Here is a 23297-nt window from a genome sequence, read left to right on the forward strand (position 1 = left end):
AGACACTATCACATTGAACAATCCTACATCGGACATGACACACGAGAGGATTTAAATACATGTAAGCGGGAAACAAACAAACGGGAGGTGCCGCTCGCATCTGAAGGTTGTCATTGTCAGCTTTCCCATAGAAACAATCAGGGTTCCCTTGGAAATAATTAGTGTTCCCATGGAAATTCTGATTCTGCTTGCCAGCGGCCCCCCCCCCCAATAATCAAAACAAGCAAGTACAATGTTCAAGACAAATCTACCCCATTGGGCAAAACGTAAACACACTTTGACCAAAACAGACAGGGAACAATGATGCCACGGTCCTCGTCAGAACCGTGACAATTATAGCTAGTGATATCCAGTTGTTCTCTCTTCTTAAAGGGGTCAAGATATGCCTATTTTTATTATATTAGTATGATCCTTGAGGGTTACTTATAATATAAGTAAAGATTTGCACACAAGAATATGATATATTTGTCAAACATGACCATTTTCCATCCTCATTTTAATCCTCTGTCAGAAACACTTGAGTTTTGCTAACTAATTGGGGTTTACAGTGTGAGAGATGGCCAATGCATAAGACAACAGAGAGTGGAAGGTCAAATAGGTCTATAAAGCGTAATTCCATTACAAAACAAAGTTCTGAATGAATTATCTGGCTGTTCAGGTCAGACATGAGGGATTTAATGTCATCACTCCCCAATGAAGTACCATCCAGGTGTAACAGACATTCTACTGTCTGTTATCAGGTACTTTATATGAATCTCAGTAATATTTAAGAGCCCCCATTGTGAAATAGACTGTCTGATTTGAAGCTCCAAGAGATTTTAGGAAGGAAATGTTCAGAATTGTACAGCAGCTTAGTGAGTTCAGTCTGCATTTGTTAATAGAGCATTTGATAATTTTCTTAAAGTGTTTGGAATCTCGGGAATAGGGAATCTTACTGGACACTACAGATGAGTAAAACAAGTCTAACGGGATGGTTCACCCCAAAATGTAAATTAAATATTGACTTGCTCTGATGGAGTTCCATATGACTTAGTTCCATGGAAGATAAAAGGTGAAAATGTAAAGAACGTGCTGGTTGTTGTTGTAATTTTTAAAGTTTGTAAACTTTAAATGTTATTTTAATGGAGTGGTGGTGGTGTTGTAGTGGGCTAAAGCACATAACTGTTAATCAGAAGGTTGCTGGTTTGATCATCACAGCCAGAGGTGTTGTGGTAAAAAAAGAGGTGGGTAAACTATAAATTCTGGTGGACCACGACGTGGTCACCCAGTAAGGTGGGCCACTGCCTACCGGTGTATGTGTATCCTGATGACATCGCTATAGGCTATCATTTGATGGTACTACCAAGGGTATCACTGGTTGTTCCCTCATCATAGGTCACACAATCACTATTCAATTCATACATTAATCTTGTTAAAGAGACCCAAGAAGGAATAATATGGTTGAAATCTATAAAGTTTACTAAATGACAAAACAGAGAGAACAAAAATATTTAAGAGAGATAGAGAGGGAGGCTTATATCCAGGGCTTCCAATGCAATGCACTTGTACATAATGATTAGGGATTTGGATTATTTTCATAGTCGATTAATCTGTTGAATATTTTCTCGATTAATCAATTAGTTGTTTGGTCTATAATATGTCAGAACAATGTGGATCAGTGTTTCCCAAAAGCCCAGGAAGATTACGTCCTCAAATGTCTCGTTTTGTCCACAACTCAAAGATATTCAGTTTACTGTCACAGAGGAGAGAATACACTAGAACATATTCACATTTAACAAGCTGGAATCAAAGAATTTTTGCCCGCCACAATATCAACGCTGACCACCACACATTGATTTTCGATTTATTTTTATTTTTTACTAAGCCTATTTAAAATCGTATTTGATTGCAGAGAGTCAGTAGGCATTCACGCAGCACTAGGCTACCTCTCAGCTCGCTCTCTCTCTCTCTCTCTCTCTCTCTCTCTCTCTCTCTCTCTCACCCGTACCTCTCGCTCTCTCCGTCATGGAACACCGCTGCATAAATCTGTCCAACACAGCACTGTCAGTTATTACTTATTAGCCAGCATGCAAGGAGCCTAGCTAATAAGGAGAGCTAAGTTATTGTTAGAATACAGCTGGATTTTTGAGGTCAGCACGCTGTATATAGCTGGTAGTAGTCAATATCGATGCACGCGCATGGGAAACACTGGCAGCAGCGCATTATGAAAGATTTCGTCTTAGGTTTAACAACCTATGAAACTAATAATGAACAATATGAAACTAAAACGACATAAGCTTAATTTAAAATGGCTTAGGAACTATCTATTTAGAGGTGGATAAACGCAATTTAGAGGTGGATAAACCCACTTTGGAGGTGGGTAAACGCTATTTCCGAATTTTGGGAGGTGCGTAACGGCGTTCACGTGCGTTTAGCCTCCACTACATCCCTGATCACATCCACCACCATTGTGTCCTTGAGTAAGACACTTAACTGCAGGTTGCTCTGGGGAATTGTCCCTGTAATAAGTGCACTGTAAGTCGCTTTGGATAAAAGTGTTTGCCAAATGCATAAATGTAAATTTAGCTTCCTCTCTCTGTGTTTTAGCATTGCTCCCCCAGCTGGACACTTTACAGAGTATTCAAATGAATGTAGTATAATGGACAATTCTTCTCATGAACAAAGCTTCTGCTGTCTACTTACTAGGAGAAGATGGAGGCATTTCCTTCCTTTCTTAGCCTAGTATTTACATTTATTTTTTATTTTGATTAGCTTTGCAAAATGGCATTCATATTCCAATAATGGAAAGACTAAGTGAAAACTCTGCCTTCCTTTTAGTGTCTGAAGTCATTTAAAACTCATGGGAAATTTTCTTGGGGGGATTTTATTGGTTGATTGTTTCTTAGATGGTACTACATTACTTTATTTCTTTTATGTTTTTCAGCTCCTCTTCCTGTTCCTGCCATTACCAATAACTGTTCATCATCATCATCATCATCATCATCAAAGAGATCATCAAGCTCTAAATGTGTGTTGGTGTGTTCAGTGGTGACTGTGACACATGTGACTCTCTCCTGGTACAAAGGAAACAGTTTATTGTCCTCCATCAGTGTGTCTGATCTCAACAGTCTCTCTCTACCTCTGGAGGTGGAATATCAGGAGAACAACATCTACAGCTGTGTGGTCAACAATCCCATCAGAAACCAGACTAAACATCTCAACATTAATGAAGTCTGTCAGACATGTTCAGGTATGTCAACAGTGACATTGGCGACCATACATGACCATGCTATAACACTGACTCCAGCATGTTTTACAGATAATGCAAAGAGTCGTTCCTTCCATTCTCCATGCTTTTCTTTTCCCATAATTCTGGTTCAGGTTGATCTCATTTTCATCTGTCTTATGGATATTATTCCAAAACTTGACTGGTTTTTTATATGCTTTCACGTAGTCTTGTCTGGCCTGCCAAATCTGGAGACTTACCAGTGGTTTCCAACTAGTGGTTTACCCTCTGGCTCTCGCTTTCATTGGGGCGTGGAGAGTTGTGCGTGGATGCCACGTTGAATAGCATGAGTCTCCACATGCTTAAGTCTCTAACATAGTCTCATGTGAAAAGATGCACAGACTGACTGTTTTAGAAGCAGAGGCAACTGAGACTCGGTCCTCAGCCACCCAGATTGTGTAACTGCGCCACCATGAAGAATTAATGAGCATTGGGAATTGGGCATGTCAAATAGGGGAGAAAAGGGGAGAAAAAAAACAATTAAATGTCATAGTTGAGGCTTTTTGGTGTCGCTGAACTCACCAGTGCATTCCTTATTTTTAAGATTTCTGCTATGTGTGTTTTCAGCCGTATGATCGCCAGTGACCTTGCATTGACAGCTCTTTGGACCTCATATAGAGAGTTCACAGCAACCCATTTTTAAATGCAATATTCCACATTTGGAATCAACTCCAGACCTTTATTACTGCTTAATTATTATATAATATTATATATGAAAAATATTAGGCGCATTAGGGGATATTTGTTACATCTATGTTAAATGGTATTTTCAAAACTTTATATATTGTATTTTTAGTGTCTAACTGTTTTTAAACTACTGTGTTTCATTATAAAAATGCTATATTTTTGTTTATTTTTATTGAAACTATAGTTACTAACTATGGTAATGAAGAGCCAAATATAGTATACTTATAGTAAGCATGGTCTTATTACAAACCAAATGTATGTGCACACCTGACCATCACACTTATATGAGCACGTCGGACATCTAATTTTAAAACTTTGGGCTTTATTATGGAGTGTAACAATTAACAATGGCAAAGGAGGAAGCTGGGACCGGCTTGACAAACACAGATATTTAATAACACTTTTCAGTGTATAAAGGACCAAAAACACGCACTGCTTTTCAGCCAGCTACCTCAAATCATAAAACACACTCAAGAACGTGGACAAGCTGCGTGAATCTCTCTCCCGTCTGCCTCTTCTCCTTAAATTCTCCCGCCTCCCCTCGCTACCCAGACGCCGCTCGGCTCCACCCTGCTCACCACATGGAGTTACACGGTTTAGCACTCGTCGGTCCTGCTCTGATTGTTTACTTGGTCTACAACTTCGTGTCTGGGCTGTTGTTGCGCCTTGAAGCTTTCACATTACAAAAATAGTAATTACAGTTAGCAAGGGAAGATGTGGCAAACATGGCATCCTATGAGTCACTGAGCTCTTCAATAGAACCCATTTTACTGCCAATGTTTGTCCATGGAAATTTCACATCTATGTGTGGGATTTTATGCACCTGCTAATAATGGGTGTGGCTGAAACTTTATAATCAGTTGGGGTATTTACGTACGTTTGGCCATGTTGTGTAGTTGCACTGCCACCGAATATTTCAGTGTAGCCCAGTATAAATTAGGTGTTAACTTTTTCCAAATGTGACTGTTGTTAATTTCAGTAAATGTACATTACAATCCAACCTCAAAATCAATGCTTTACTAACAAATGTACCTTTCAATGCAATACATATGCAATATTATTGGTAATCGCAATTGCCATTTCTCTCATATGTTTATCTGGACCTCCAATGATGATTTCAGTTGTGAAATGTTTTTAAAATGTTTGATTTCATGTGATCTCTCCCTGATCTGCTGTTGTTTCATAGTATTGTGGTTGAATTCAGACAGGCTGTGCCCATTTGCACTAATGACTGTTTTCTGTTTGTCCATTGCAGATCAGACCCCACGTTACTATCATATACCACTGATAGTTGCTGTAGTGCTGCTGGTGATAATTGCAGTTATTGGAATTATGATGTTCTGGCACTGGAGGGGCGGGAAACTACCATGTCAAAAGGGCAAGTATTATTGTAACCATTTGACTGTTATTGTGTTGAAAAACTGCCATAATAAATAATAATAAAAAACTGTGGTTATTGTTAAAACAGTCCAAACTCATGAGGAAGAGATACATTACTCTTCAACAACTTTCCGTGCACACCGTAATCACAATATGGTAAGAAACTAGTTTGTTGTGTGCACTTTATCCGCCTGGTTGAAAGCTCAACGCTAGTGAAGTTATAATATTTGTGTGTCTGCTTGTAATAGTGTATCATTCAGTGTGCCCGTCCACCATTCATGCTCAAAGATAAAAAAATATTGTTTTTATCTTAGTCCCTGCTTTTGCTTGCTTGTTTCATATAGCTTAAGCAAATATTGTGCATCACTTTAATATGAATTATAGTTGCTTCTGGCTTCAATCCAAATGAGTTTAGAGGACTGGTTGTGAAGAAAAGGAATACAAATAATAAAGTCCACCCAAAAATGAACTCACTCTCTTGTTGCTCCAACTTGTCCCAACTTGTCCTCCACATTCTTTCTTTTGCGGAAAAGAGGAATAATAAAGGATTCTGTTTCCTGATTGCAAAGTTATTTGATGATGCTTCCCTTCAAAGCATAAAAAAGGATCCAAAAGTGTCATAAAAATAATCCATGCGACTCGTGTCATATTGTAAAACTTCTGTAGGTATACGGTGGGGTTTTACAGAGGAACAAGCTGAAATTTGAGGTTTGAGTGAAAAGAAAAATTTGCTATGGCGATTTCCCCAAGTACTTGGGGATGTCAAAAGTAAAACTGCGATACTAAGTCAATACAAAAATAATTTCCCACTTTAAATTGCATCAACACTTACTTGAATCCTTTGTGTTGATCTCTCTCTCTAATTATTTCTTTTTTTTACAGAAAGCTGAAATAGCAGATCCAGTATTGTACACAAGTGTCTTGTCAAGATGAGTATCCAACATTATTGGGTTGATATTGTAAATCTGGTATTGGAATATACAGTAAAGACATTTATTTTTTAATATATTTATTTATAAATATTACATTTCTATGATAAGTGCCTTTTTTCAAGTTTTTCAAATGATTTGATGGGATACGTTTGATCAGTCTTTAAACAGAGTTCATGAGATGCTACTGAACGCCTGGTTAATTATCTTGTCTGTACATGCCCAGACTTAAAAAAACCGTTGATCCATCTCATTTAACTGCTGCATAACAGCATTACAAGGGATGCCAATGAAGCCAAACTAAGATCTTGTCTAGACTTGTGCTTTGTTTTTGTAATGATAAACTTCATTTGATGAATCAGTGTTCTGGGGTATTCCAGACAGCAGGTTAAGAGACTTACTATTACTTACTAGACTTCCTATCGCTATTATGAGTGAAGATGAAGATGCCCGTTTGCATTCATTAACATTAGGGGCTATTTCCATGGTGACTCGAGAATTTGGCAATCTGCTGAAACTAACGGTTGAGTAAACGAACCCTGCACAGTTTTAGGTTAATCAACCGAGAGTTCAGGGTTTATCTCACGGTCAGTTAACCTTGCTTTCAGGAATACCCCTCTGGTCTGGTGCTGTGTATTTAGAAAATACTAGTATTAGAAGTATAAGTGTTAGAAGACTATTAGTATTACATCACTATTATAGCATCAACATTTAATACAGATCTGTAGCACTGAATTATGAAAGTACTTTTAATACTTTTAACTTTTAACAGACTCTTAAGTGTTACTTCTTACAACCCTCGAAAATTGAAAATTGACTTTTTTTTTTTTGGTCAGGATTTATACATTTATGTTCAATCTTGTTTGTAGATCCTGAATGTCCTTCACTCATTTCTATAACACCATTACCTTCCAATCTGCAATGTTCTCCTGTGTATGTTTCACATGTTTTCCATGTGCCTGGAATGCTGGAAATCAGGGTTGCCAGATCTCTATAAAGCAATTTGGTCTGATAAAATAAGCCTTTATAAGCACTATAAAAGTTCACAAAAACATCCATTTTCTGTCATTATTTAACAATCATTTTGTCGTTGAAGACATATGACTTTATTTTTGTGCAGAACACAAAAGGAGATATTTTAAAGAAGGTCGTGATCGGTGACTGTCAATAATAGTGTCATGAAAGTAATGCTTGATCATTTGCACTCATGTATACATGGCCCAAATCATTAAATCAAATATGGCGACAAGTCAATATCATTCAAGCTCAAAGTCACGGGGTTAGGTCCAGTGGTGGAACTTGGATTTTAAGGACCCCTCATCGGTCGGTAATATGTGTTTTCTCCAAATCTTTTTTCATGAAAAAAATTAAAAATAAGCCCAAATGTGCTTGTAAATAGAGGATATGGCAACACTGGTGGAAATGGTGCATTGTGTCTACTGCTGACATGTACTTTTTGTATATTAGATTAATTTCAAATTCCCTTTCTGTAATCTTTCACTTTTTAATAAATAACACAAGAAAACATTAAGACTCTTTTTGTTTTATACATGGTCCGACTGGTTTAGTCGGAGAAGTCTATTATGTATTTACACGTCTTTTCTAAACAGCTATTATTTGTGATAATTATTTCATCCTGTTTTATAAGACCGGTGCCGTTGGCATTATTGTACACAGTTTCTTCCACAATAAATGTACATGAATAATAATGAGATTTGGACTGAGAATTATTACAATATCTCTGCTCCAATTCTCCAAAAACTTTAATTTCTTGCATAATTCTCTGTAAAATGTACTGAAAGTGTTTTTTGGATCAGTCACAAACACCAAAAGGATGTTCTCCAGTGTTTCTGAATTTCTTAATATATACAGTAATTATCATAAATTCACCATAATAGTCATCATTATCATCATCAACAACATCTGATGTCAATTATATAATTGCATTTATTACTTGAATATTCACAAAGGACTTTTTTCTAGGCTAGTCTATAATAAATATGATTTCACACCCAGGAATGAGGTAGATATGGCTACTAGTATGTTTGACACCCAAATATCACACCCATATGTTCTGGGATACCATAGCATTTAGGTTTGCCATTCACTATTGAAGTAAGGTGTGATCTGATCTATTATACAGAGAACTGACCGTTCTTCATACGCCTACCTTCTGGTGAGATGCACTACACTGTTAATGGACAAACCATGAGACAAGACAGTTTCTGCATGCTAAATAGTTTTATCCTTTTCCCCCAATTTGGAATGGCCAATTCCCACTACTTAGTAGGTCCTCGTGGTGGCACGGTTACTCACCTCAATCTGGGTGGCAGAGGACAATGTTGTCTTATCAATCTTATCACGTGGTTCGTTGTCCGCATGTGGAGGCTCATGCTACTTTCCATGATCCATGCACAACTTACCACACACCCCATTGAGAGCGAGAACCACTAATCGTGACCACGAGGAGGTTACCCCATGTGGCTGTATCCTCCCTAGTAACCGGACCAATTTGGTTGCTTAGGAGACCTGGCTGGAGTCACTCAGATTCAAACTCATGACTCCAGGGGAAATAGTTTCCAATTTTCATGCTACTCCAAAAATATATATACATTTACATGTATCCATATTTGAATAAAAATTAGACACTATATATAGTTTCTAACACTGAATAGCTTATATATTTATTGTCTCTGTTGTAGTTTCTTGAGTGGCCATCAAAGATATCTCATGTTTTCTTGGTAGAATTAGGCATGTCTATATCCATGGTTATTCATGCACTTTAAATTTACTGAACAATATTCAGAAACTACACATTAGAATTGATAATTATTTGTATACCTACAAAATACAATAATCAAAAGCACCTGTTGTAACAGGACTCAGGTCATGTCTAGAAGGCAACCTTTGGTGTAGGAGAATGTGACTATTATTGGTCATCTGAGGTATGCGTGCAAGTAAATGTGCAGATGAACATATGATGTATGTGGGTGAAGAGCTCACATGAACCCTTCTTACCTCAACACCAGAGTAAACAACTTTACTGGAAACTAAAGTCAGAGCTCAAGAACCAAATAAGGCTGTTTTAACTCCGCCCACTATTGCTCAGACAGTTTACTGTTAATACAAATAGTTTATTATTTAAATTGACATCTAGTTTTTGGACTTAGTTTGCACAAGATGCTATTTGTTGCTATTTACTCTTGATGCAAACAGTATCTATCACTATTTTCCAGTGGTGGATGAAGTACACAAATCCTGTACTTTAGAAAAACGTCATGATTACTGTCGTAACCTCCATTACCTGATGAAGGGAATGAGACGTTGTGTCAATGTAATGACACTAGGGGTCGCTCTTGAGAGCCCCGAACACCTCCCATACTTTAGGAAAAGGCCAATGAGAATTGGCGAGTGGAATTTGCATGCCACTCCCCCCGGGCATATGGGTATAAAAGGAGCTGGATAGGCCACTCCATTCAGGTTTTGTGCTGAGGAGCCGAGACAAGGTCAGGCCATTTCAGCAGCTAGTTCAGTGTTGTGGCAAGAGGGACACAATGTCTCGTTCCCTCCATCAGGGAACGGAGGTTACGACAGTAACCATGACGTTCCTCTTCTGTCACTCATTCGACATTGTGTTGATGTAGTGACACTAGGGGTCCTTATCGAAAAACACCACGACCACATCCACGACGCAAATTCCACTCGCCAATTCTCATTGGCCTTTTCTCAAAGAATGGGAGGTGTTCGGGGCTCTCAAGAGCGACCCCTAGTGTCACTAAATTGGCACAATGTCGAGTGAGTGACAGAAGGGGAAGTACAGATACTCTGATGAAATTTTATTACAGTAAAATTTCCCCTTTAAATTTCTACCTGGGAAGTGTTCTTAATGTTAAAGGTACTGATCTATTAGGACTATCGTTGTTTTTGTTTTTTTGGAATTTCATGTATTTTACATCAAAAGTCAGAGTTCATAAAAATCCCCATTGAAGTTTAGATGAGGGTAGGGGCTCTTTTTAGTATTGAACCCATTTATCCCCAGGCTTGGTATGCAAAACCAGAGGTGCCTAGGTCTATATCTACTGCATATGTACCAATTCTTTTGTGTCTCGCAAGATCCAAACACATGCTCAACAACCCACAAACAAATTTCTGCCATCCTGACCATAAGCAAACCGTCTCTCATTGGACAATGGAAATGTGGTTTCATACTGTGGCCAGACATGACTCACAACAAACTGCTGAAAAGACCAGCATTGTAGCTCTCCAGCTTATCTGGTGCTTTGGTTGCTGGGAAATGCATATGCTCATTAAGCTGGTCATTGAAGCAGGGTTGGATTTTGTTATGTGCATCTGCACTGACAAAAGCGTGACGCACAGACTCTTGTGTAGTATAACGCTAATGACAATGTAAAGTATGCTGTGTCATTGCTGTAGTGGGGTGAATAAGGCACGGATACTGGCTTAATTAACCCGGAGGGATGTTTAAACAGTGCAAATTGAGGAAGAAGTGCTGAGGTAATTGAGCTGTGGTTCTTGTTCTGCACTGTATAAATGTGGAGCAGGTGCATCATCAGCTCAAGTATGGCAGTTAAATATGGTTGCCATGTGCGACATTGACATCTTGCCATATTGTTTTTCAGGAAATGGTGGCCTACCAGAACCCAAAGTGTCAAAACATCTCTAGAAGGTGTGAACTGATTAGAAACATAGAGGCAAATGAAATAGTTTCCTTTTCTATCAATTGTCTGTATTTTAAAACTAATAATATGAGCATTCGGCATACTCACAACACAATTCTGAATAACTATGATTAGCATCTTTTCTAATGAATATCAAAGCAAACTGACCATCGTTTGTGATCTTGTAATTGCAACAGCAATGAAGAAATAAGCAAAATATTGAATGTTCAGAATTGCTGCACCGATACTTCATATAAAACTTTTAAAATCCATTATAATACAGACAGATCAAATAGATTGGTAGGTTTGATACAGCATGAGGGTGAGTAAATGATTACAGAATTTTAGATTGCACTAACTCTGTCATGACAGGTGTGAGTTATTGTCAGAGGGAGATAAAAACAGGCACAGGTGGTGATTGTTCCTCATTGTTAATGTTCTCACGGCATCTGTTGCTTTCCATTGATGAGAGACATTTAAAAAGGAAGTGAAAGTCTGACTATAATCATATGATACAGAATGCATTATAAGAATGATGAATGAAAATATGTTGTTAGATGTTAAACACCTTTGTATTATTTCTAAGACATGTGTGAGGAGTCAAAGAACATCCTTTCTCTTTTTACTACTCACTGAATAGTGATAATGTGCAGTATATACTGTTTGCTGTGTTACACTGTATCACATGACCTCATCATGTTGCATGGCTGATTCAAAGAAAGGTGTTCAATTATCAGTTTTATAGGCTAATGTAAAGGCTATTGTTTAATGAGCTGTAATCATGATCTGTTTTGATTCATCACATTTGTTTTATACTAGTTGAACATTACATTTAAATGTAATGCCTTACAATATTGTGTGAGAGTGACCGAGTGAAGCCTTGTTAAGTTGGATGTAAATGTTTTGCTGTTGTTGGACACACAGAGTGTATGATGAGAGATCATGTCAATATCAAAACAAAGCCAAATATTTTACAGTTTTTGAAATCCTGGCCAGATACTTTTTAAGGTCTAAAGTTCCCCTGCAAAAACATCAAGAGTTCTGGGTTGGCAAACCTGCTGCAAACTTGCCACTCATCATTTGCACATGCAATCGAGCTTGCGATTCACCGCGAATGTTTGCCAGAAGTTTTCATCTCTTTATCGCTAGTGGTGAACTTGCAGCAAACCTTTGGCGACAATGGACAATTTGCCGCTTCTGGCAAACACATCTATGGCAAACCTGTGGCAACAATGGAGAGTTCTGGGGGAAAGAGGTCATATGGTAACCCTAATACTCATGAGAACTTTTGGCAAACTGTAAATCCAGTTCACTAGCTAAATATGATTTAACATCAACTCCATAACATCTGCAATACTGTTCAAAGGCAACATTTTAAGATGCTACATGCTAGTTTTATGTCCGCATTAATTTAGAACCCCATGATAGAAACTAACACAAACGTTTGAGCATTGCTGCAACTGGATGATAAATCATTATTTATAAGCTATACATAAAAAAAAAAAAAAAATAAGGCGAACCCGGCAGCTCGCACATGTATTCAGGGAACTTGGAAAATTACATCAATGTTATACAATACTTAAAACTCATGAATATTGGTATAAGCTGCTGATTGAAACCGTACCCCTCAAGTGCTGTTCAAATCAGTAAAGTATGACAAATAAAATAAGCTTTAAGCTATTTTAACCGAAAACATATCTATTTTAGCAAGTGATCAACGGTTAAGGCTAAAGTGTATCATTAATTAATTTTTTTTTCAGTGTAAAAATACTTTCTCCTCTATCAACTTAATATGCAGCTCTGAATCATTATATGTTGGCTATTTTAAGTAAACCAACCAATAAGCCTAAACCTGACCCAAACCTTAACTCTACCACTAATCTAACCTTAGCCAAACTAAAACTTAGTAGCAGCGATTGAGACTCTCGCGAGACTTTGGCGGTTGGGGGTTACCCTCAAGACAAGACCCCTCACCCGCTGTGATGAAGTTCAATCGGTTTGAGAAATGAAGCAGCTGATTGAACATTTGTGAGTTTTTGGGATGTTATTAAACACACGCACTCAAGAAAACAAGAGTGTCATGATGAAGATGAATTGTGGCGAACTGTTCTGGATATGATTCATATATTTGTTTTCTTCGGTCTGTTCCTGTGTTTCGCGAACGGTGAGATAAATGTTTATTTTCATTAAAAAAGATCAGTAAATAAAATAAAGTTTTACCCTTTATTCAGAACAAAAGTTTATTACACAAAGACCTTTAAAACAACTAAAAGATTACTTTCAGACTATTATTTTGCATTTGAACTGTTGAGCGAGAATAAACTCAATATTTATATATACAAATAAACAATATTTGTGAGCGCTGAGGAGACACTGAACACATGTTGGGACACATCTGGGTCATTTAGCACCAATGTTCATTTGGAGGGAAAGGCTTTTGCACAAGTTTGGGGAATTTGTATTTGGGAAAATATTCAATAACTTTACTCTTATACAGTGTAGTATCACGTCACACATCAGTGTTGTCCTGTTGGTTTACTACAACACTTAATTTGGGGAAATGTGCTTTTGACACCCCCAAAACACATAGTGTGGCATTAATGGAAGATACACAGGTTCTGTCCAACCAAGATTATGAAACAAGATTACCCTTAAAAATGTGTCCAGTTTGATCCATTTTTGGACTAATAAACCAGCAGGATGTTTGTAGGGGTTGATTTGGGGTGTTTTGTTTCTACTGTTATTATCAATTAACCCAGTCATGAAACCAGCTGCTGGATACACAAATCACTGAACACTGAAAATATAAAACATCATTTGGGTTCAAAATAATCCAGCTCTTTGTTGACTGACACATTTCTCATATTTCGTTTTCTTTTTTTTTTTTTTTTTAATTTATGTAGAGTTTTTAAATGTTGCTGTTTGTTCTTCAGGTGTGTTTGGTGTCGATACAGATGGATTGAAGTCAGTGTCGGTGATGGAGGGAGATTCTGTCACTCTACACACTGATCTTACTGAAATACAGAGAAATGATCTGATACTGTGGATGTTTGGACCTCAAGAGACTCGTATAGCTGAAATCATTAAACAGGCCAACTCTATATATGATGGTGATGATGGAAGATTCAAAGACAAATTGCAGTTGGATGATCAGACTGGATCTCTCATCATCAGAAACATCAGAATCAAACACTCTGGACTTTATAAACTAATGATCATCAGTAACAGAGGAAACTCACACAAGAGATTCAATGTTACTGTATACGGTGAGTTCAACCCGTCACATGTCATTTGTGTTCACTGATTTCAATTCTTGAACAGAAATGGATAAATATAAAATAAGAGTTTCTCAGTCCTGCACAGTTGAGTTGTCTCATTAATCCGACTCTCTCTTCAGTTCATTGATGAGCTAATAAGTCAATTCATGGAGCGATATGTCATTATATAAATAATGCAAAATATTATCTGGGAGTAGCCTAATGTAAAGGCATCACTCTTCACTGAATTCCCCACCAGGACGATGTTGTGTGGGACACATGAGGAAGAGCCTCAATGTAGGTTAAAAGCAGCAGACAAGAAAGATCTCCATTAGTGGAGACATAAAAGTTTGAAACAACATCAGTTTGAAGATTTTGAAGAATGTAATGGTTGAATTTTTCCATGTAATTACAATTCATCAAGAGTAGAGAGTTCTCGTTTCAAAAAGGATGCAAAAGCACCATAAAAGCATCACAAAAGTAGTCCACGTGACTCATGTGCTGTAGTTCAAGTCTTCTAAAGCCATACAATGTTGTTGTGGGACAGAATGTCAGAATTTATTTTTTTTATGAACTATTCTATTGCACACATGCTGAACACGTGTAAACCGTCCTAACTGAAGTCTAAAGCCTTCACTTAAAGGGATAGTTCACCCAAAAATCATTTATTCACCCTCATGATATCCCAGGTGTGTGTGACTTTCTTTCTTCACCAGAACACGTCTGAAGACAATAGAAAAATATCTCTGCTCAGGAGGTCCTTAAAATTCAAGTGGATTGTGATTCGACATTTGAAGCTCCAAAAATCGCATACAGTCAGCATAAACGTCATCCATACGATAACAGCTAAGGTCTTCTAAAGTGACACTATTGAATTTGATGTGAAAAAGATCATATTTAAGCAGCTTTTTTAACTGTAAATTATACTTCCGTTCTGCAGCGGTATGTGACGTAATCGTGTTGACACGTGAAACGCGCAAGAACTGATGCACGTGCGTCACCTCTGGAAGAACAGAGATGTTTACAAGTGATTATGAGGAACGTTGTACAGAAGCTTCTTTGGGTTTGGTTTAGATCTGTTTTATCTGTTTCCACACTCACAATGGTGCGTTTGAGTTATTCTGGATATCTCAACCGAGAGGAGAACGAGAGATTACGTCCATATTATGGCAACTCGAAAACGTCACACGAGAGAACGTGTGATCTCCACCCTCTCGTGAGGCTTACTGAAAGCGATGATTTAAGAGTCAAAAGAGTACTTAAATATTGACCTTTTTCCACACCAAAAGTAATCGTATCACTTTAAAAGACATTAATTTAACAGCTGGAGTCATATCAATGACGTTTATAACGACTGTCTGTGATTTTGGAGCTTCAAAAATCGGATCACCATTCACTGGCATTTTAAGGACCAACTGAGCAGAGATATTTTTCTGTTTTTCTTCAAATGTGTTCTGGGGAAGAAAGAGTCATACACACCTGGGATATCATGAGGGTGAGAAAATAATGAGAATTTTCATTTTTGGGTGAAATGTTAATATTTATCACACTGCATCATGTTGCTTTTTGCAATTAATAAATTGTTCCTGATGTTTTGTTGCTACTAATATTTACTTTTTTGTCATGTTTTCCAGCTCCCCTGCCTGTTCCTGTCATTATCAATAACTATTCAACCTGTTCTTCATCATCATCAGGAAGATCATTGAGCCCAAAATGTGTCTTTCAATGTTCAGTAATGACAGTGACACATGTGACTCTCTCCTGGTACAAAGGAAACAGTTTATTGTCCTCCATCAGTGTGTCTGATCTCAACAGTCTCTCTCTACCTCTGGAGGTGGAATATCAGGAGAACAACATCTACAGCTGTGTGATCAACAATCCCATCAGAAACCAGACTAAACATCTCAACATTACTGAAGTCTGTCAGATGTGTTCAGGTGTGTCAGTGGTGATATTAGAGTCTCTTGGTCTGTCTTGATTATTAATAATGCAGGACATCAGAAACATTGTGCAGGTTTATCTGTATTAACTGTATAGCATCTCATTTGACAATTAGATCAAATAATTGCATTAAACACTCAAAAGCAGATCTGAGATTCCCCAAAGATGATTTAAATGGTTAAATGTTTTAAATGTTAGTTTGTTCATATTTTCTCTCCCAGATCTGCTGATGTTAGTATATTGAATGGACTCATTTGCACTAATGACTGTTTTCTGTTTGTCCATTACAGATCAGATATCACGTTCATATCTCATATCATCAATGATAGTTGCTGTAGTGCTGCTGGTCTTCATTGCAGTTTGTGGAGTGATTTACTGGCACAACAGAGATCGTAAACAAGCTAGTCAAGAGGGCAAGTATTATTGTAACCAGACGAGTCTTTTATTGTGTACAAAAAGTGGCATCATATATTTTAACCACCATTTCAGGTTCTTATATAATGTTTTATAGTAAAAAAAAGAAAACTTTGTTTATTGTTAAAACAGTTCAATCTCTTGAAGATGAGATACATAACACATCAACAGCTTACTGTGCACATCATACTCACAATGTGGTAAGAAACTGATTTGCTGTGTCTCTGCCTGTTGAAAGCTCTGCATCAGAAATGTGTGTCTGCTTGTATTGGTGCATCATTCAATGTGTGCTTCCGCCATTCATACACAAAGAAAACCTTAAAATTTGCCTTAATTCTAGCCAGTGGAGTTTACAGTACTGGTTGTGGGAAAAACATTAAGTATGATGCCTTGAAAATATATGATCTGCATTGCAAGCACTTGTCATATATACCAGTACTTCAGTGCCAAGTTAAAACAAATGTAAATCTAACTATATCAGTCATTTTACAGTATTGTTGCTAATATTGAAGCATCTTGTTACCTGTGGACCGTCTGACTGAACGGCAGCTGTTTTCAGACACTCATGCTTATTTGTATTTACAGTATTAAGGCTGTCGATTTAACATGTTAATTCAGTGACCAAAAAAAGCCATTTAAGCTTGAAGTATTCACAAGTACAGTCAGTAGTGGTCAGTCAGCGCAACTCCAGCTGTAAAAGCAACACGCAGCTATACAGGCAACAAATTGACAGCTCAGCAGTTCAAAGAGATCGCAGAGAAAATAATGCATTAATTATGCGGCTGTGGCTCAGGTGGTACAGCGGGTCGGCCACTAATCGCAGGGTTGGTGGTTCGATTCCCGGCCCACATGACTCCACATGCTGAAGTGTCCTTGTGTAAGACACTGAACCCCAAGTTGCTCCCAATGGCAGTATAGTGCCCTGCATGGCAGCTCTGCCGTCATTGGTGTATTGGTTAGTGTGAGTGTGTGTGACAATGGGACAAAGCGTAAAGCGCTTTAGTAACCGCTAAGGTTAAAAAAGGTGCTATATAAGTTCAGACCATTTACCATTAATGTGTCCTGTGAGAACAGAGTGACAAACTTACTTGCACAATGGATTGCTGTGGACTGTAGGTCAGTGTTAGGTTTATATTCAATGATATGGAAATGTATCCAAACAATATATTCACTTCTAAAGACACTCTGTGTATTGTCTAATCAATGCTTTGCTTGTCTGCCACAGTTATGCAATGTCTTTGAATTGTTTTATTGTATAATTGTATTTATTATATTTATTTAATTACTATAAATAGACTTATTACTCGGAGGGCCTTTACATGTATAATATAATATAATATAATATATACACTTTATGTGTGTTTGTTTCTGAATTCTGTTTTCAAATGATTGTTTTCTGAGAAATACATTAATGTGATCAGTTGAAGCTTCATTGGCATGGACAAAAGTAACTTTATGATGATCAGGAAGTCTTATTGTGTTTTGTGTTTCTCTACAGATGTATGATGGAGAGAACATGGAGTACTTTACTCATGTTATTTTTAGATGCTCACCAAAGTCAAATTAAGTTTATTTCCCACAATGTGCACAATGACTGTATTGAATGTGTCAGATACAAAGTGTTAATATTTACCATTATATTTTAATATATATATATATATATATGAGAGAGAGAGAGAGAGAGAGAGAGAGAGAGAGAGAGAATTTCTGATGGGTATTTTTAAAGAGAAATGTGTCAATTTATTATTCTCAGTAAATCCAACAAAATGAGCTTAAGCACAATGATAAGAACGATTATTTTGTTGGAGTTACATCGATATTATTGCTTCAGAGGAAACTAAATGGGTGGAGGGGGTGAAAACAACGAATGATGAAAGACAGCTGAGGCTGTATTGTGATTTAATGAGATGCATGAATTGTATGAATGCGTAAGGATCCCGAATCTTTCTGCTAGAACTACACATTCCCCAAATGTTTTCCCAACTTGTCAAACTTAGTCATCTGAACATCCGATTCTATATTGCAGTTAAATGGTTAATATGTAATTCTTATGTATTGTTTGCTGGCTTTATTTATGCTGCTGCTGCTGTTGTTTGTATTGTCACTGTCACCTGTCATGTGATTCATCATGATGTTTGTTGATTGTCACCGTTATTGAGGTTTGTGTATGAAGTGTTGAGCTCTGTGTGGATCTAATTGAGATGAATGGGAACAGTTTCTTCTGGAGATAATTTATCGGCTGCCATGTTTAGAGGCCAAATGTTTTCAACATATTGCCAAAAGTCTTATAAACTCAAGCAACAGATAATGCAATGACAAATGTAATGAACAAACAATATTTAAAATGCTTTGACAAGATGAACAAAGTCATTTAAATTCTCAGATTTCATTGAGTTGGGACAGATGAGATTAGTTTAGTTGAGTTTACTCAAACAAGCATATTATTTTTTAATTTAACCCAACATTGTTTTTATAATGTCATCGGTAGGTGTTGCTTTTACTTGGTCTAATTGTGTAAATTATAGATGTCATTTCTGATCAAATTCTTACCTTTGTACTGAAGGATTAATGTTGTTAAGTGTTCATGTGCCTTACTGTGTATTGATTTGTACTTAAATTGCCGTTGTAAATGTACATCCTTATTGTTAAATAAAACAAGGAAAGGGGTTTATTCTTTATCTCTCTTGGGACCTCAAGACTCTTCCCTTAAGCACTATAGAGCGCAACAGTTACCGCCCATTTTTTAGCCATAAGTATTTTCCCCATTCAGTTCTTCAGTAGACTTTTAATAAAATCCTTCATAAAGGAGTTTTGAGCCATGAACCAAAACAACCAGCTCCGAGGAGAATCACAACATCACCAACTTTGTTTTGAGGCAAAAAAAAAGTATTTGAAAATCGGACATAAAGACACTAGTACAAGACTGTGTACTTACCCTGTGTTATAAAGGCACGGACTACAATCCCATGAAGCATTGCGAATGATGTTGAATAAAAATTATGGGAATATATAAAAACTATTGATTCTACGGTGTTGATTATAAGTATAAAACGCAATATATTTACGTTTATTGCAAAATATCCGGATATGTACAAAAATATTAGTAGTTTAAGGGTGAAGGAGGACCTACTCGATGACGTCATTTCCGTACCAAGGGTAATGTAGTTGTTATCATGATTCCCGCTATCAAACACGATTTGTAAACAATTAAGTTGAGATAACGCAGATGGTTTTCCTAAACGGAAGCATTTGCTATATATGAACACCTCAGAGCTCACGGTAGGTCTGTCTTTAAATGTGTATAATTTATAGTTGTACATCAATTATTCAATGGGATAAATGAATGGGATATTTACTTCCGGGGACAGACTGTTGCACTCTACGGAAAGTAGTGAAGTTGAAAACCCGCCAACAACTTGTCTTGAATTTGCGTCATATTTATGTTGTTATTTGTAGTACAGTTTACACCATATCCACCAGAGGTCTCTCCTTTCTTTTATTTTCTAGGAACAATGTTTTCTTGCCTTTTAATTGGTTATTTTATTAACACCTACTTACTGATAAAATACTGTTTATTGTTCACTAATATTGGTAAACATTACACAGAAACGACATATTAACTTTGGTCATAAATACATGTGTTTCTTAAAAATAAATAATGGATAAATAAATATAACTAAATCATATTAAATTGCTGAAATACGGCAGAATTCATTCTCATATGAATCTGATGAGGAGATTGTCATGAGCTGTTATTAATCCGCATTGTTTCTAATGTGGTTCTCTGTTAGCAAAAACAGAACTCAAGCCAAACCACGCCCCTATTGTGTGACGTTATAGAAACGTATATAAAACCAGCTGCTGAGAACACAAAGATTTTTTTTAATTATTATTATTTTTGTAGACATTTGAAGGCCTTTGCTCGAATACTTCACATGACATTGTTCAGAATTAACTGGATTGTTATTTACATAAAATGGTAATTCTTCTTTATATCCTCTCTTTTTCCACTGCAGCATTTACTGCTCAATTTACTGTACTTTTGTGCTGTCTCATTTTTTTTCAGCTTGTCACTTCATATTTTAAGTGGTCTGCAAACTTCTAAAACATTTTGTGTCTAGGAACTTGTGGTATGTCATTAATTCTCTCTGCAGCCACAAGAGACAGAGTGCAATGAACTGAATTTAAACATGAGTTCCTCTTCACATTTAAACACATCACCACACAATTATAATGAGGACAACAGAATAAAAGAACGACAACAACAAGATGCATGCAATGAAACAATGAAAGTACCACTGCTCATCTGCACTGACTCAAACCAGAGACTCTTTTGTCAATTGTGGGTGTGACAACCAAATTAAAACAGTAAAAGATTATAAACAGAAGTTTGCTGAACGCTTCATGTAGCTGTTATTTCTCATTTATCTTATACATGCACTTTATCACGCTGAAACTGTGATGGCTTCCCAACTCAAAATATTAGCACACGTCCACAGCCTTTTTTAAGTTAACGCTATTAATTTTACATTCTTGTGAAAACATAGTTGCCACTTATGTGCAGTAGATGTGTTGTTAGAGTTGTTAAAAAACACCATTTAACTCAAATAAACAGCTCTTTTGCAAAAGTATTGGACATGTCCAAATGACAAACACCCATAAAACTAAAGTAAATATTAATTTTCAGTACTTAGACACCATAAATGCATTGCACATTAAATAAAATATAAATATTACATGTTAAAGTAACAAGCCATGATTGAGCAATGAGGAAATAATCTGGCCCAGTGGTTCACTTATGACTGATCACCAGTGATCAAACTGAGCATGCTCAGTAACATCTCATTTCTATTTCCACAACCAAGACTGACACTGAAGTCCCCTCAGTCGGAAATGTTTAATCGCCTTAAAGTTGACTTTATAATTTTTCTTTTGTGACTTTTTCTTCATTAGAGTTCAGATAACCATTAAACTAGAGCTAGAGACCTCTTTCACTGGTATATGATTGGTGAAAAAGACTGAGAACAATGCTTTCAACAGTGTTTCATTAAAGCTTCCCCTTTTGGTCACACGCTCAATGAAACTACAAAGATGGAGGTAAGAAGGTCACACTCTGTTTACTGTCTTATTATTGGTGCTGACTGATTTTCTGAGTCACTGCATATTAACCATTGCATAGTAAAGAGACACAAGCGTATTTTAGGGTCATTTTTAATTTCTTTTTAGAATAATTTTTTTGGTCATATGATGTGATTCTGTTTTTCTCAGTTAAAGTGGTAAAAGCTGTACTGGTTTCACCGGATGTGGTTTGAAAGCGTGAGATGGGGAAAGACAGACATGAAACCACTGAGAGAACCAGAGATCTCATGAACTGCATCTGTTTGTTAGACAAATGTTTTAATAGAGATCACAGCACTATTAAAATAAGAATATTGTTTGATTTGAATAACATGTTTTACAGAGTGCTTAAATAGGTCATATTATGGGGAATCACAGTGTCCTTGATCTTTAGAGACACATTGTGCTGTGAGAACAAGAAGAGTAAAATGTGGTCAAGTCTCTCAACGCTCGTGTCTGTGTGTAGCACCTACAGATCTGCAGATCTTTTTGAGAAATCCCCGTGACTGATCCTTTTTTAGGCACAATTAAGCACAGATTATTTTATGAATCACTCACATTGTAATGTAGCCTTTACAAAAAGCCTGTTTTTAAAGGATTGGGCAGTTAATGACATTTAACTCGACAACAAACCCACAGCTTGAACAAAGCTCTCTTGAGCGTTTCACACGAGAAAGGGGCGTTCCTTAAATGCACAGCAGAGACTCTGAACTCCAGAGAGAAGGTGAAAATGGCCATGAAAAACGAAATATTGTTTTTGGTGTGAAAAACTTGATTAACTTTATTAGTGGGAGAAAAAAATATAGAAAATGCATAATTACCTGTGATACTTTTGTGCTTGTTTTAATAAATAGCCATTAAATTTAGTCACCCAACACAGGACAATCAAGATATTTGAAATAAACGTGAAACTTCTGAAAGAAAAAGAGGATGTTAAAACGATAATGTAAAGAATAATTTGCTATTTTCAGCCAGTAGGAAGTAATTGAGCCCTTCCTGTGTCCTAGACAATAACACCATTAGAAAGATTGCAGCGTCTAGTCGGTCTGGCAGGAGAGCATCAGTGCGATATCTGATACGATCCAAATAAAACATTCAAGAGTTTCAGGAAGCTCATGTGTTTCGGGAAGAGACAAAATAGATTCGAGAAGGTGTGGAAGAGGAAACAGGTCAAATATACAGTCAGTTATTTATATATATGTGTTCATTAAACTGTGCTCTAAAATAAAAGAGGCAGCATTGAGCCAAAGAGGCAACCACATGATATTATCCTGTTTTTAAATGCAATACAAGATAAAAAAAACTGCTGACACAGTTGACAGCTGCAATGTGATCATGAAATCAGCATTAAAAGCTCTGTATCAGGACACACCAGCAGAAAAATACACAACTCAGCACAAATATATGAAGATATAGCAGTATGTCGTAAAATGATGCCACGAGCCCGCAACTTGAGAATTAAGAAAACAGTCTAGAGATCAACATCACAAACTTAATTTACTGTAAAGAATTATGGCTTGGATTTGCAATGAACAAAATATGGTGCCAGTTACTGACAATAAGAATCTTTTGTCTGATGTTAATCCAATAATAACTTGATAAAAACACAGATAGCAATGTGATTTCA

At 36.8% G+C, this 23297-nt stretch overlaps 2 protein-coding genes across 4 annotated transcripts in view; both read left to right on the top strand.

Annotated features, from left to right (window-relative positions):
- The window catches only part of LOC127639482 (transmembrane and immunoglobulin domain-containing protein 1-like), a 40207-nt gene that overhangs the window by 5868 nt on the left and 11042 nt on the right, over nt 1-23297 (top strand). The gene's annotated exons all lie outside the window — the stretch shown is intronic.
- The window catches only part of LOC127639576 (uncharacterized), a 43439-nt gene that overhangs the window by 3033 nt on the left and 17109 nt on the right, over nt 1-23297 (top strand). The window contains exons 3-6 of one of the 3 annotated variants that reach the window (XR_007969980.1): nt 2924-3229; nt 5208-5330; nt 5421-5488; nt 6215-7408. Coding sequence is in view for 2 of the 3 variants with exons in the window: in XM_052121655.1 (XP_051977615.1) it covers nt 2924-3229; nt 5208-5330; nt 5421-5488; nt 6215-6265 (548 nt within the window). In the remaining variant the exon portion in view is untranslated. Of the gene's footprint in view, nt 1-2923; nt 3230-5207; nt 5335-5420; nt 5489-6214; nt 7787-23297 lie in introns of those variants that run through there. The other 2 variants (XM_052121655.1, XM_052121656.1) reach the window with 2 other exon arrangements.

This window comes from Xyrauchen texanus, chromosome 48, assembly GCF_025860055.1.
Source record: "Xyrauchen texanus isolate HMW12.3.18 chromosome 48, RBS_HiC_50CHRs, whole genome shotgun sequence".
Classification (NCBI taxonomy): Eukaryota; Metazoa; Chordata; class Actinopteri; order Cypriniformes; family Catostomidae; genus Xyrauchen; species Xyrauchen texanus.